Raw genomic sequence first — 16,360 nt, forward strand, 5'->3', positions numbered from 1 at the left:
CAGCAACAGCAAATGCAAGTCACAAGGACAATTTGTGCTTTCTAGGCAAAGGGAACCACTAAAAAATGGGAGGATTTAATGCTCTAGATATGTGTGGAACATTCTAAGTACCTGGACAGGAAGGACAGGTTCTACTCTGAGGAGCTAGTGTAATTAAAAAGGTCTTTAAGTGGGGGAAGGGGGGGGCAGAGATAAAACAGATTCAAAGTACACCGCATAATGTATAGAATTGTTGAATCATTATATTGTTCACCTGAAACTAACACTATGTTAATTATACTATAAAAATATTTTTTCAAAAAAGTACAGTGATATGGGAAGATCTCCAGCATATATGATCAAGTGGAAAAAAATCAAGGTTTAGAACAAGTTACGTGCTATTTTTGTGTAAGGGGGGAAAATGAGAATGTGCATTCATGTTTGCATTTATTTGCATAAAAACACTGGAAGGATATACAATAAAGCAATAAAATTTTAAAAAGGCCTATAAGTATATTTATATGGTGTAGTATTTCATGTACACAGAAGCATATATAAGTTATGAAGCAAGATAATAAATATCTGTGAAGCCATCGCCCAACTTAACTAGAAAATTATTAATAGCATTGAAAGGACTTGTGTGTGGTCCCTCCACTGTATTCCACTGCCTCCCCACTACTCCAAATGCTAAGCTACATCCCTTGCATTTTTTAACCATATATGATGTAAGCCTAAGCAAAATCATGTTTAAGTTTGCTTGTTTTCTGATCTTTAATGGTACCTAATCTTCTGAAATTTGTTTAAGCTCAGCATTGCTTCTAAGATTCACGTAAAGAGGCTATGGACTGTTTTCTCTTTTTTACTGCTTTGTGAGTATACTACATTTTGATTACCCGAGCTTCTATGGGTGGCATGTGGAATTCCAGCTTGTGCTGATACTAACATTTCTCTAAACATTCTTGTACATGTTCAGTGGTTATGGTTGCCTCATTTCCTCTAAGACACTGCTCTCAAACCTGACTGCACATTAGAATCATGCCAGGAGCTTTAAAAAAATCATTCCCCACTCTCCAGACTTTACATTTAATGGCAGCCATGGTTGAAGACAATGCCCTAGGGCATATGCCTAGAGGTAGAATTCCAGACTCAGAGGACACTGGCATCTTCAATTTTACTGATACTGAGTTTTCCAAAGCTGGAGCACCTGATTATACCCCAGCCCCACCAGCAGTGAGAAGAGTTCCCCCACTCCACATTCTCAGTATGTTTATATTGTCACACTGTTGCAATTGTTTACCAACTTAGAGAATACAAAATGGCATTGCTTCTTGCTTTTGTATTCTCTTCTATTGGTCAGTTCATCTCTGCAGCAATACTATAATCTCCGTCTTAATTACTGTGGCTTCATTGCCTGTTACAGTTCTCCCACTTTATTCTGCCTCTTTTTAAGACTTTTTTAGATGTTTTGGTCCCAGCAGTTTTTTGTGTGGCCATTATTTGACAATTTGATAATTTACTTATTTTATAAATATCTGTGGGGAATAGAAAAATGAAAGTAATAATCTGATAATACAGTTGAGACCAAGATAAAATCAGGATAAGTGCCAAACGCTGTTAATCTTTGGCGAGAATTAGATACTTGTTAGGTTTAAGTTGTTGATGGTTTCTTGAATTGACAAAGAACATGCATAAAATGCTGGAACTATATTATTGAAAATCATATGAAAGAAACAAGGTGGGGGGTTAGAGGAAATGAAGTAATGCAATTTATGGCTTCAGAATGAACAAACACATGTCCCAATAATCTAAATGACAGGAGAAATTCAGAGTATGTGGAGTTGTTGATAGGAAAATAGCTTGATACAGATTTAACATAAGAGATTGGTGTATAGAACTTTAAAACAAAAATCAACTAATACTTGAGCTCAAATCTTACTTCTGCCAAACCTTCACCCATTCCTGCAGAAAGTGTTGGTTGTTCTCTCCTAGGCTGCCAGCTCCCAGAGCTAGTAATTATCTTTGTCTGTCATTTGTCTCCACTACAATGAGATTCTAAAGATGAGGGAAGCTTCTTTCTGGTGCCATGTGCCACATAGTAGGTGTTCAAAAAGAATATTTTTTAATACATACATGAAGAATTAGGTGATGGGGTCTCTAATTCCTTTAAGTTGGGCTCTATGACCCCTACCTAATAGACCCGTTTACACAGTGGATTGCCATCTGGTCCACATACAGCTTGACCTTGCAATGAATGCAAACAGGAGAGCTCTTGAAAAGATCAGAGTAGGAAAGTGAATGCCCCTCCTCGATTGAATTGTAGAGGCAGGGCAAGTAAAACAGTCTAACGGTCCTGCTCCACAGAGGAAAGATTAAATATGGAAGAATTTACAAATTACTGCCAACTAAAGCTGAAAACCGAGCACTAAATAGTTTCTGACTCTTGTAGGAAAATCAGGCAGCTTCTCTAGGTGGTACACAGCCTGCCAACCCTGCACCCTTTCCTGACAGGGCCCTGCAGTATCACCACCAGGGTGCTGTCCTACAAGGTCACAGTGGAGACTGTGGCTGCACAAAATTCACCACCAGCAAATCGTACTGTGAAGCAAAAAGGCTTTAGACGGGCCTGACACTTTAATACAGCCCATCTTTAATCCCCTTTCATGTCACCTGATTAAAAAATGAGAAAAATTCAACAAGAGACAAAGTAAAAATAGTACAAAATGGATTAACATAAGAATTAGAGAATCGCTATTGCAAATCTCCTCTTCCATTTTACTCAGAGCCCCTGTCAAAAATCATAATTTAAATCAAGGCAGGCAGTTGAGAGCAATATTCATGGAACAAGTTTTTACTAAATACTAGGACATTTATAATACTTTGTAGCACTGGCAAAAGAGAGCAGAGATTGAAGGAGGGTGTGTGGTGAGGACAAAGGAATGACAGAAAGGAAAGAAAAATCAGAGAAAGAGAATATATATTTACATTGCCTCCTTCCTTATGAGGTGTTCTTTCATTAGATTATATAGGTACTTACCTAAAGTTGAACAATACTCTCTCCCTGAATGCTATAATCCTGGAAACCAAATGATAAATTTTGGTGGAAATGTATAAAATAAGAAAAAAAAAAGTTGCCACAGGCCCTCATTCATTCTATATTTTATATTTCTGTGGTGGACTTTGGCATTTAATCTTCTGGCTCGGGGGTCTTCCTTAGTACCTTCCCCCTTACGCTTGGCTACAGCTTAGAAAGATGAGGGTATTGGTTAGCTGAGGTTCAGATAAAGTAACTGTTTTGTAAACAATTGGGATATCCTAAAATTTTATCTAAAAATTTAAAAATCAAGTGATAAGCTTGATAAATAATTTCTTAAAGGTCTATTGTTCACTGAAACTCTGAGACATAGAGGGACCTTTCCTTTCTGTGCTCAGGGCACTCTTCCGTGTGAGTGAAACTAAGAATTATATGGACTGAATAACATTTCACTTCCTATCTTCTAATGTTTACCAAACCAGAAAAAAGAGTAACAGTGTATATGATGGTATTCAAATAATGACATATACATGGTACACTAAATATAAATTTAATGACATTTCAGGTTATACATTCCCAGGAGGCATGAATCAACATTAGCTTTCTGTGTTCAGTGTTTAATCCTAGACGTATGTGCACACCAAATCCAAGTGACACGGAGTCTTTGGCACTGACAAGAGCCTTATTTTTCAGGTATACTGCTAGGGACTTCCTTCCACATTTATGAACACAATCGCACCAGGCTACTCTTGCAGCGGTCACGCTTCTCCTCCAGTGACAGATGCGATCCAGTCCCTGTAGGCAGAAACTCTGGCAAAGACCGTGGGTGCGCTAGGCTGGCAGTTACTGCTGCCCCAGCTCACGATACCGATGAGCTCGTACTGTCCGTCGTGGGCACACTGCAGCGGTCCTCCAGAATCTCCCTGCAACCCGCAGAAAGAGAAGTTCTCCTGGTTGCTTGATTCATGGTCAATGCTAACCCCCACTGCAGAGGTGATCAGACAGTGCCGAAGTCATTCCCTCATCTCTGATTTCTGCTCACAACAGCAGAGGGAACTAGGCAGTTGGCGGAGGTTACAGATCTCTGACTCAGATCAAAATCTATATTTTCAAAGGGTGGCTAAAAGGTACATTTAACACAGTCATTTAATGCTGACAACAGACTGTGCCTTGCAGAAAGTTTCAAGCATCTACTAAATATCAATGACTAAATGACGGTTTTGAGTTACATGAAAATATCTTTATATTTTCAATGCTACTAGAAGTAGATTCTTTAAACTGCCTGATTCAGCTGTGAAGGTGAGCCATAATAAATTATTTTTATAGGTCAAAAACAGCTGAATATCATCAATTTCACATGGTCAACCAAGCAAATGAACGAGCAATTCCTTTTGAGAACTGTGTTCACTTCAAGTATCAAATTTGCAATGACAGTACGTCAGCTTAGCAATGTACTTATTCTTCTCACTTTTCATTCTAAAACTAGCATATATTTATACCTCTTTATGGTCAGCAAACACCCATTGATGAGACACACAGAGAAGAAAACCACATTCATCAATGCATCCTGGAATTACCATGCACGAGGATGAGCCCACAGCCCCTCCACATATGTTGGTGTTTTTAATATCCAGTCCCCAGTAGCTTCGACAAGATGTACTGCTGATCAGTGGTACCATGGCCTCCTGCACAGTTTTAGAAAATTCATCTTCTAGTAGAAAAAGAATAAAACATATAACCTAGGCAAATGCTTGTATAGGATACAACAAAAATAGCCCCCAAAACAGACAGATTCTGAGGGTCATCCCACCCATTCTCCCCTCTCGGCACTGTAATGATGTTAGGTGGTTTGTAAAAAATTAGTATTACTCCATGGTAGCTTATACAACAGGAATAACAAAGGACACTCCATGTGGGTTCTTCTGTCTTTAGTACAGTCCTAAGAAGATAGAAAGAGGACACCACTATAGAGAAGGAAGAAGGAAGTCTGCACCCAAATCAGTTGATAAAGCAAACAATGCATTTCATGTTTTACATGTTAAGTCTAGATTTCATTGGTTTCACGGTGCTCTTATTCTTTTGACTTGACTTCACATTTAAGTGGTGACACTGGAGGTGACAACTGAAATTGCATTCTGACTTACTCTTTATTTTATTGGATATTTGCAACTTGTTAACTCAGTTGTAGAATATGGTGGAAATGAGACCAGAGTCACGGGTTTGACCTCTATGTAGACTACTTTCAGATAAACTTTACCATTTATACCAGCCTTTCATTTCAGAAAAATGCCTCACATCTTTGGAAATAGGCTCATAACCTTAAGAAGAGATTTTCACTGTAGCGGCACCTATACTGTTGTGAAAGCAAGTGTGTGTGTGTTCACAGTGCAACTGGGGAGTGATTACATATAAATATTTATTAGGTAAAAATTACATACAAATATTTATTAGGCAAAAAAACCACTAGATATTCTCCAACACAAGTTTTTACAAGTATCCATGAACTCGTATCAGTGAACTAGTATTATTGAATATGATGTCCTAAAACCCAAGTAGTCACCTTTAGATCCATTATGAAAAAGACTTTTTCTACTATCATTCCTATTAAAGACACAGAAAAACTGAAAATGAGCAAAGAGTATACTCAGACTTGACAAGTATTTGTTTGGATTCTAATCTTAGAAGAGGCAGTGAATGTACTCACGATGTGGTTCAGTTATTCCCCATCCAGCAGTCAGACATTTGGAAAATAAGTTTATTTTATCATCTTTCCCTGGCAAACAGATTACAGATACAAACTCCCCTAGAATGAGAAAAAGACAAATACCATTTAGTCCATAGGATTGATATTATCTATATTGCTTCTCTTCCACGATGGCTCTAAAAATAACTATTTTGACATGATAGTACCCGTTTTAACCTGGTAGTTTAATACAGAAGGTACCACCTATTAATTACTCAGAAAGGATCATCTCAGTTCACAGGTAACCACTTCGTTCCAGGTATTACCATTTCTTCCTAGGACAATACAAGCACATGCCCTGCATAGAGATGGTTTCTCATCCACTAACCATTTTTAAAATGCATCTGCCTTGCTGTCCATATGCCTAATTTAGGACATCACCTTGTTGAATCTGAGACGACAGTGCAGAAGAATATAATAATCTTTTCTCTTCAACCGTGTTACATGAGGAATGGAGAAAACCACATTTGTAGCAATGTAAACTTTAAAGTTTTTTTACAGCTCGTGTTTTTATATCTAATTGTTTCTTTGCAGGTATATTATAAAATACATTGATCTATAAACATTCACATTTTTCGTACCACCAAAATTTGTATATATATAAATATTGTGGGTTTATGTGTATGTCTCTGTATATACACTACACACACACACACTCTGAATGCAGTGCTCCTGTGTTTGCTTTCCCATGCTGTTTGACTTCAGTTTTATCCAGACTTTTACGCACTTAACATGTTTCAACATATCTGCTGTCCTAGACCATTTATTTCAATGATTTGTTCTTTATTTTTTTACTGCTGTCTCTTAATAAAATCACATAAAGCTCTGTAACTTTTTGTTATTTTCCTACTCTCCTCTCTACACACATTCCAACTGATTCCAAATCTTGTTATGCTACCTTCACAGATAATCGTTGCTATATCATATCATTTCCTGCCAAATTTCCTTGAGCTAAAATATTTTCCCTCTACCAACATTTTTTTTTTTTTAATCAGCCGTTTTTCTTATTCTGGTTTTTTTTTTTTTTCATTTACTAGATTATGGTCATATCATTTCTATCCTTGCATATAGACCTCCCGGATCATTTTTTTAATAGCACACAGTATTTAGATAATGAATGTACTACAATTTGTTAAATCCCCCTGGCAAACATTTAGACTATTTAATTTTGTTTCCCCTTAAGAGCTGCATCAAGCATCCTAGACCATCAATCCATGCATTAGTGCTCGTATTTGTAGAAAATAGGATTGCTGGAGCAGGAGGCAAAAAAATTAACAGATATTGCCAAATTGCCTCATTTTGGACAAAAAAAAAAAAAAAAAGGATGTATCGACTTGCACTCTTCCCAGCTGTGTTTATAATCTAGATGTCTGTCAGGAATCTTGAAAATAGTTATGCCCTAAACCTAACAATTCTACTTCTGGGAAATTTATTTTAAGGCAATCTTAGACCTGGAAAAACATATGCATAAGGATAGTTAATCCAGCATTATTTAAATTAAAAAAAAAAAGAAAGAAACAACCTATTTATAAGAATTGTGGAAAGGCTACTATGTAGCCATTACAATTACATTTTAAAGGAAATTTTAATAATATGAAGCAATGCTGATAAGTGAAAAAATCAGGATAAAATTCATAATAGGTATATTACAATTATTTAAGTACACATAGAGTAGTATAAAAAGACAGGAAAAAAAATAGGCCAAATGTTCACATGATGGCCATGGTGAGGTGGTGAGGATGAAAATCATAGGTAGAAATTGTATTGTTTCTAATGGGAAAAAGGATACTTCTCACTCTGACCACTGAATAGAAATGAATGGGTACAGATTAGGTAAGCTAACTCCGTATTTAGGGAAAGAGGAACAGAAAGGTTCATGTTGGTGTTGACATCAGGTGGTGCTGAGTGGAAAGCAAGATCCTTGGAGACCAGAAAAAAAAAAGGGGGGGGGCAGGATAAAGGGTAAATTCAGAAGGGCTGAAAAAAGGGAATGTTTGTAATGACTATTGTGGCTACTGGAAAGAAGAAACATGCACACAAGGATTGCAGAATGGTACTGAAACTGAAAACCGTAAGTTTTTAAGGGCACCCAAACCTCACCAGTGGTCTTTTTCTAGAACAGTGGTTCTCAGTTTTGGCTGCACATTGAAATTTCCAGGGGTAGTTTATAAAATACTGGTCTAGATTCAGCAAAATCCAGGATACAAGATCAATATACAGATATCAATCACATTTCATGTAGAATTTAAAATTAAAAACAACACTATTTATAATCACTGTGAAGAAAATGCAATGCTTAGATATGTATATACTTAGCAAAACATATACAGGATCTGTGCACTAAAAATGGCAATATTCTGGCGAAAGGAATCAAACAAGACCTAAATAAGTAGAGAAATATATTGTGTTCGTGATTTGAAAGATTCAACATAGTAAAGATGTCAGTTCTCCCTCAAGTGATCTATAGGCTTAATGTAATTCCTATTAAAATCACAGGAAGTGTTGTAGACACATTATTTTAACATTTACATGAAAAGGTACAGGGCTTAGAACTGCTAAAGCAATCTTGAAAAAGAATACGTTGAGAGGAATCACTTTTTAATATAAACCCTATTATATAGCTACAGTAATCAAGACAGTGTGGTACTGGAGAATGGGAAAAGGCATAGATTGATAGAATAGAGATCCCAGAAATAGACCCATACAAATATGCGCAGCTGATTTTTCACAAAGGCACAAAAGCAACTCAATGGAGGAAAGACAGCCTTTTCAACAGATGTTGCTCGCACAACTGGACATCCTGGGGGAGGAAAAAGAACCTTGACCAAAACCTTAAACCTTATACAAAAATTAACTAAAAATGGATTATGAAGTTAAATATAAAATAGAAAACTTTTAGAGAAATAGGAAAAAAATTTCAGCATCTAAGGCTAGGCAAAGAGTTCTTAGACTTGACACCTGAAGCAAAATCCATAAAAAGGAAAATGGAGAAACTGGGCTTCATCAAAATTAAAATCTTTGCTTTGTGGAAGACCCTGTAGAAGGGTCTACAGACTGGGAGACGATCTAAAGACTGGAAGAAAATGTTTGCTAACCATGTATCTGACAAAGCAGTAGTATCTAGAATATATAAAGAATTCTTCAGCTCCACAATATGAAAAACCATCCAATTAGAAAATTGACAAATCTATGAAGAGACATTTCACTAAAGGGTTTTTTAAAAATGGCAAATAGGCACATTAATATATATTCAATATTATTAGCCATTAAGGAAATACAAATTAAAATTGCAATAGGGTATCACTATATACCTATCAGAATGCCTTAAAAAAAAATAGTGACAAGAGCAAGTGCTCATGAAGATGCAGAGAAACCAGATCACTCCTACAACTCTGGTGGAATATACAATGGTACTATGACTCCAGAAAAACAGTTTGGGAATTTCGTGTAAAACTGAAACGCACCTACTCTATGACCTGGCACTCACACTCTCGGGCATTTATCCCACAGAAATGAAAACTCCTGTTCAATTTTATTTACACAAAACCTATACACAGGGCACCTGAGTGGCTCAGTCGGTTAAGCGTCTGCCTTCGGCTCAGATCATGATCGCAGAGTCCTGGGATTGAGGAGCCTGCTTCTCCCTCTGCCTCTCTCTGTCTCTCATGAATAAATAAAATTAAAAAAAAAAAAAAACGTATACATAAATGCTAAGGGGAGCTTTATCTGGAATATCCAAAAGCTGGAAACAACCCAGATGTTCTTCATTTATGAATGGTTAAACATCCATATCATGGAACTCTACTCAGCAGTGAAAAGGAATGAACTATTGATACATGGAACAATATGAATAAATCTCCAGGGCATTACGCTGAGTGAAAAAAGTTAATCCCCAATGTCTACAAGACTGTAATTCCATTTATATAACATTCTTGAAATGACAAAATTATAGAAACAGAGAACAGATTCCTGGTTGCCAGAGGTCTGGTGGCGGAGGAGGAAGGGAGTATTGCTAGAAAAGGGCAAGAGTATCACTTGTGGTGATAGAAGCGTCCTGCATCTCCACTGTATCAGTGTCAATACCCTGCAAGATGTTTCCATTGGTGAAAAAAGGGGAGAAGGTATATCGGTATATCTGTATTTCCTACAACTGCTTGGATATCTATGATTATCTCAACATAAAAAAGTTTAACTAAAATAATTTAATAAGAAAAATAAAGGGAAAACATACTGATGCCACGTATCCACTTCTGAGACTGTGATTAATTGGTCCAAATTGCATCCTGGTCTACAGTTTTGTTTTAAGCAACCCAGGGGATTATAATACATAGCCAAGGTAAAGCAGCCCTGTTCTAGATGCTCTCACTGACTCACTTACAAAAGCCCAGAAAGCAAATTGTGGGCTGAACCAGGACTGGAGTTTGCAGGATGGATCCACTGAAAAGACATTAAAAAGGGAAGTGAGGCTATTGGCGGGAGCACAGCTGAAGAAGGCAGAAACACAGGAGAGAGTTGGAAGAAAGCAGGGACACTGTCCCAGAGCCCTAGGAATCCATGGAAAGGTGCAAGTGTGAAAGTGGGCACTGTCCACAGATCTTAGTTCCACTCTCCCCCCCCCCATTTACTTTCTCATTGAAAGTGCACCCCTGCTAAGTAGCTAGGAGGGTTACTGTTTTTCCCTTTCTACAAATGATCAAGCTGAGGCTCAGAGAAGTTACATAACCCACTCAAGATCACATGGCTACAATTCCTCACTATGTGTTCACATCAGCTGTGGTTTAAATAAACATTAAAAAAGAACAAGATTTTACTAAGCAATAAAGGTACAGACAATTGAACATCTGATGGGTCAAACTGCTATTTTAAGTATTTGGGTAAACCTCACCTAACAGTGAGTCTCAGGAATAAATAGGACAAGGTTAAAAACATATTTCTTTGAAATCTTCTCTAGACCGCACCAATTAAAGACATATAAAAGTAAAATGTTTGGGCAGGTGCTTCAGTTTTGAGGGAAGGTAGCTTAGAATATCAGAAAGTTTTGAAATCGCGACTTTCAAAAGTACATACAGCACTTCTAAGCAAGATGGAAGATAAAAACCACATGGCAAAGCTTGCAAATATGGAGCAGAGTTATCCACACTGACCTAGTTGGACAGGTTTCTCCAGCTGCAGCAAGGATAGATCATCAGTAGGAGGGAACTGTGCGAAGCCAGGGTGAGTGTATACAGCTTTCACGGGTATCAAATCACTATTTCCCGTGTTTGAGAGGGAACTTCTTCCTATTACCAGGCCATCTGTGATAGTACTTGTCATAGGAAAAAGGAATGGGGGAGATAGATACCACTTTTAATGAGGTCATACTTTTTCAAAATTACTAAAAGTACATTCTCTAACATCTCCCATCTACATTAAAATCTGTATTATCTTGAATTTCTAGAAAATGGAGGTTTCTTATTAATTTGATCCTTGAGAAAAATTAAGGTATCTACTTTCTTGCCTTCATAACATCAAAAAAAAAAAATGATTTAGTGTTTCTTAACAAGATTCATGATGCCTCAGGGTAATGATTCTATGTATTATTACAATCATAATATTACACATTATATGACATACTTATATAATAGTCACTGAAACCTATTCTGAAAGTTATAGTTACTCTATTCCCTAATACAGTGTTTCTCAAAAAAATGTCCAGGAACTACATGCATTAAATCTGGCAGTGCATTAAAAATGCAGAATCCCAGACATAACTCATTAAGTCAAAATTCAGAATTAAGATTCTAAGATTTCATAGCAAACTCTCCAGGTAATTTTGAGAACATGCAAGTCTGAAAACTGCCTTAACAAGGAGAACTTCTTGTGATTTCTCTATATCAAAGGAGTTGGGGAATGGTAGAGAAAAGGAGTTTTTGATTCCTTGAAGGTTCCTGTCCACCAAGTTATTGGAGCAGGTACTTTTATTAGAAAGCCTACTTTAGCAGCCCCAAAACACTCTATCTACTCATTTAACTATGGGCCATCGCTACTTTTGGGAGGCCGGTATTAAAAACACCAGCCTAAAACTTCTCTGAGGAAGGAGTTTTCAGATATCTCCGTATCACATTGAGACCAAGATTCAGATACAATTTGTTTAAGTGTTTCTTTTAAAGGACATTCTTTAAAATTCTTTGAAAGTGGATACTTATTTTGAGAGTGGGTAGGATGATCAGTAGTCAGTAGAGTAGAGCAAGAAGGACAGGAATTCACATTTGAGCAACTCCTGTGCTCTAGGTAAGGGGTTAAGACACTGATTGCAAACATGTTAAGATATTACCTCCATTTTATAGATAAGGAAAGAGGGGACTATTGTTACTTATATTAAGTAAATTACACTGAGAAGTTAACTTTAACACCTTTTAAAATTAAAAGTTATCAGTAGTAAATGTGTTAGAGAAGCACGACGTGTCGTGGTCTGAGCACATCCATTCATTTGCGAGGTAGGGACTGTATGGGTGGGAGCTTAATGTTTCCTGTGCTGTGGGGAGAGCAGGAGTACACCCAGCTCGGGCACCCCCCCGCCGCCCCGCACGGGCACACACCTAAAGTTACAGTGCGCCGCTGTCAGGACCCACTGCTTTGCGATCAGAGCACCTCCACAGAAATGTTGGCCTTGGTGCTGTAGGCTGACGAGCCAGGGCCATGACTTGGCAGGTGCCGCATGGCCACCCACCATCCGGGGCTCCCCACGCTCAGCGGGCAACACCTGTGTGTTTCTCTCAGACCCTTGCATTAGAAATGGGTCAACAACTGGAATTCCACATGTGTCTTGGGTTGGCTGTTTTCCAGTATTGCTTTCTACGGTTATCTCTGAGAAAAGTAACAACAAAACATTAGAAATACTTATCAAAGTCTATTAAAATCTCAGAATGGAGGGATTTATTTCTTTTGTAGTTTCAAAACTAGGATTCTTAGCCACAGAGGAGATTTCTCTTTTCTTCCATTGCTTTTAAAATGAACAAAAATCAATAAAGTTACCTGAAGCATTAATACATACCTCTTTAGACAAATCAGAACAGAAACTGATTTTTAAAATATTGCACTTAATCATGAAATTACTGGACATTGTTCTTTCTTTGGCATTATTTGTGTGATCCCAGTATAACACATCTAGACATATCAAAAGACTTCATACTACATGTATTCCAAGTACAATTTATATCGAAAGGAAAAACATAAGGAAAATTTCTAGTAATGTATTTACTTCATTCTCAGATTTAGAAAGAACTGCACCAGGGAATTAAAAACAAGAGACTTATTCAAGTATATCCTGAAATATGAAGAAAATTAAATAAGCTTCCTCATAGCTTATAATTTGGGAATTATAAGATATGCTCATTTTTTAAATGTTTTGCTTGAGATTTTTTACACCAGAAATCTATTTAAAACAAAGTTTCTAGCAGGGTGGATTTGTTTATTCAATACTTGTATCAAAATTCATTTCTACTTTCTCTTCAGATATGTATAAAACATGGATTCCCTCCTCCTTTTGGATATATATGTCAAAAAAATATGCGAACTCTTCAAAATTAAGACTATCCTAGATCATAGAAATAAAAAACCCCACAAAGTTATCTATTCAACATGTTTTATACTTTAAGGTTTACTGCCTTACTGCATGTTTTTACTGCATTTTAATCTGTGTATGTGGTAACTCTTAGACCTGTGGGCTGTTCGTACACATGCATAACAGCAATATTTTATTAGTATTCAATTGTTTTTTCAACTTACTTCTAAAAAAAAAAAAACAACAACAAATGCTTAAAAGAGGAAATGAAGCAGCCTAAATATTTTTACCATGCAAATGAAGGGTCAGTTTAGAGATGCAGAGATGGAAAGATAAAAGCAATGGAGACGGGGTGCCTGGGTGGCGCAGTCAGTTAAGCATCTGACTTTTGATTTCACCTCAGGTCATGATCTCAGGGTCCTGGGATCGAGCCTTGTAACAGGCTCCATGCTCAGCAGGAGTCCGCTTGAGGATTCTCTCTCTCCCTCTGTCCCTACCCCTGCTCATGCGCTCTAAAAAATAAATAAATATATCTTTTTTAAAAGAAGAACAATGGAGACAGAAGAAGGGTCAGTAGTTGAGCACTCCTTACCCAATTAAAAAAAAAAATCACACCTATATGATGATGTGTTTCATTAGTCTATGGCTCAAATCAAGGACTCTTCTAGAACTCATTCATTCCCCCATCTTACAAAAGACAAAGTGACATCAAAAAGAACTTTGTATTGGATGTTATTAGAATTCTTCCTAGAATTACACTCCAATCAAGAGAATCTCCTAATAACAGATTTATTTGTTTTTTTACTCTTAAACACAACCAATGAAGTTCTGGCTTAAAGTAGATTCGATAAACAGAAAAGTCATAACATGTGTTTCTATTTTATGCAGAGTCATTAGTATGCATTCAGCTAAAATATTCTTTTTTGGGGGGAGTGTCTTTTTGGGGATTTGGGAGTTGTTATTTAATAAAAGAGAGATGGTAACCGAGACATGGAAACACACTGAACTCTACCTTTGTTTCAGCCTCAATGTCCCCACTAGATTTTTTTTTTAAATAGCAGCTGCCTTTTATGTTTATCATTATTTCTTAAGTAAAATAACACACACACACACACACACACACAACCACATGCATACACCCTGATTAACTATTACCTCAAATGGTCCATCTAAACTACCAAGATGGGGTGCCTGGGTGGCTCAGTCAGTTAAGCATCTTCCTTCAGCTCAGGTCATGATCTCAGAGTCCTGGGATCGAGCCCTGCATCAGGCTCCCTGCTCAGTGGGAGGCTGCTTCTCCCTCTCCCTCTGCCTCTCCCCCCAGCTCATGCTCTCTCTTGCTCCTCTCTCAAATAAATAAAATCTTAAAAAAATAAAAAAAAATAACCTACCAAGGTCTTGTGCCTTAAAGAATGGTCTGAAATGAAGTTATCCTGTTTTGAGAATTAAAGCAGGGTAACTACCAGGGACTCTCAAACCAGTGTTCCACAGGTTCTACTTTGACATGTATGGTATCTGCTTTAATAAATATTTTAAAATACTTACCATTGATAGGCAGTTGGGTTCCCATATTACTTTTTTGTGAATGCTTCTGACCTATATCTTCCAAAATAAGTTTAAAACCTCTTTCTCCCACAGACTTATCAGTCTTAAAATTCATGGTCAGGTAAGCACCACTGGATATCAAGACAAATTCTTTCTTGGAACCACATAAATGAGCTGCAATGTGAGGTATACATAGTAATTAAAATATTTCTCCTGTGCAGTAACATAGATAAAAGAGGGCTAGGAGGGGACATTAAATTCCAAACTGTTAATATTAGCAAAGGAATGATTATCGATAATGTAAAATCAAGATTTGTGGAATGGCATCCATGATTTGACTGCAACCATGGAAGGGTACAGATTTTGAATGATTAGAGGGAAAAGAGTGGGCTAGCATTTGCTATGAAATGACATACAACTCTATGGCAATCTGTGATCATAAGGATGAGAAAAGAGGCTTGTTGGTGAAGGCAAATGGGCAGAGAAACAAAAGTAATAGGACAGTGTTCTGAATGTTTGTGCCCCACCCCCACCCCACCCACAATTTCATGGGTTGAAATCCTAATCCCAAATGTGATGGTATTAGGAGGCGGGGCCTCTGGGAAATGGTCACAAGGGTGGAGACTTCATGAATGGAACTAGTGCCCTCAGTTATTTTGTTTTTTTTAAGATTTTATTTATTTATTTATTTATTTGACAGAGAGAGAAAGAGAGCATGCACAAGCAGGGGGAGCAGCAGGGAGAGGGAGAGAAAGAAGCAGACTTCCCACCAAGCAGGGAGCCTGATGCGGGACTTGATCCCAGGACCCTGGGATCATGACCTGAGCTGAAGGCAGACGCCCAGCAACTGAGCCACTCAGGTGCCCCAAGAACTAGTGCCCTGATAAAGGAGACCCAGAGAACTCTCTCACTCCTTTTTTGCCATGTGAGGACAGAGCAAAAAAGACAACTATGAATCAGAAGTGAGCTCTTACCAGACACCAAGTCTTGGACTTCCAAGCCTCCAGAACCGTGAGAAATAAATGCTTGCTGTTTAAGCCGCCTGTGTCTAGTATTTTTGTTATAGTGGCCCAAACTGGCTAAGACACTCAGGCTGCCCAAATGCAGACTAATGACGATCCTTTCCTAATTCAGAAATACAAGTTGTTCAAAGGTGGTCCTGAGGGCGCCTGGGTGGCTCAGTCGTTAAGCATCTGCCTTCAGCTCAGGTCATGATCCCAGGGTCCTGGGATCAAGCCCCACATCGGGCTCCCTGCTCCACGGGGAGCCTGCTTCTCCCTCTCCCACTCCCCCTGCTTGTGTTCCTGCTCTCGCTGTCTCTCTGTCAAATAAATAAAATCTTAAAAAAAAAAAAAAGGTGGTCCTGACAGTGATAGGATATCTGCTGTAATTTACCTGTACATGCTGTAATTTCAGTTCTCTCAAAACAGTGATACATTATTGATTTGTCTTAAAGATAATGTTATCTCAACAATCTGACACAGAAAGATAGGGAATGGGGAAGAGTGAACCTCTACAT

The 16,360-nt window shown here is 37.7% G+C and overlaps 1 protein-coding gene across 1 annotated transcript in view; it reads right to left on the minus strand.

Annotated features, from left to right (window-relative positions):
• Nucleotides 1-3,580: 3,580 nt before the first annotated feature.
• Nucleotides 3,581-16,360, minus strand: part of OVCH1 (ovochymase 1) — a 74,195-nt gene continuing 61,415 nt past the window's right edge. Inside the window, 6 exon segments of the mRNA XM_078074164.1 lie at nucleotides 3,581-3,933; nucleotides 4,588-4,721; nucleotides 5,715-5,813; nucleotides 10,898-11,058; nucleotides 12,332-12,599; nucleotides 14,842-15,015. Coding sequence (XP_077930290.1) covers nucleotides 3,769-3,933; nucleotides 4,588-4,721; nucleotides 5,715-5,813; nucleotides 10,898-11,058; nucleotides 12,332-12,599; nucleotides 14,842-15,015 — 1,001 coding nt within the window. The 3' untranslated portion in view covers nucleotides 3,581-3,768.

Source organism: Halichoerus grypus, chromosome 6 (assembly GCF_964656455.1).
Source record: "Halichoerus grypus chromosome 6, mHalGry1.hap1.1, whole genome shotgun sequence".
NCBI classification, from domain to species: domain Eukaryota; kingdom Metazoa; phylum Chordata; class Mammalia; order Carnivora; family Phocidae; genus Halichoerus; species Halichoerus grypus.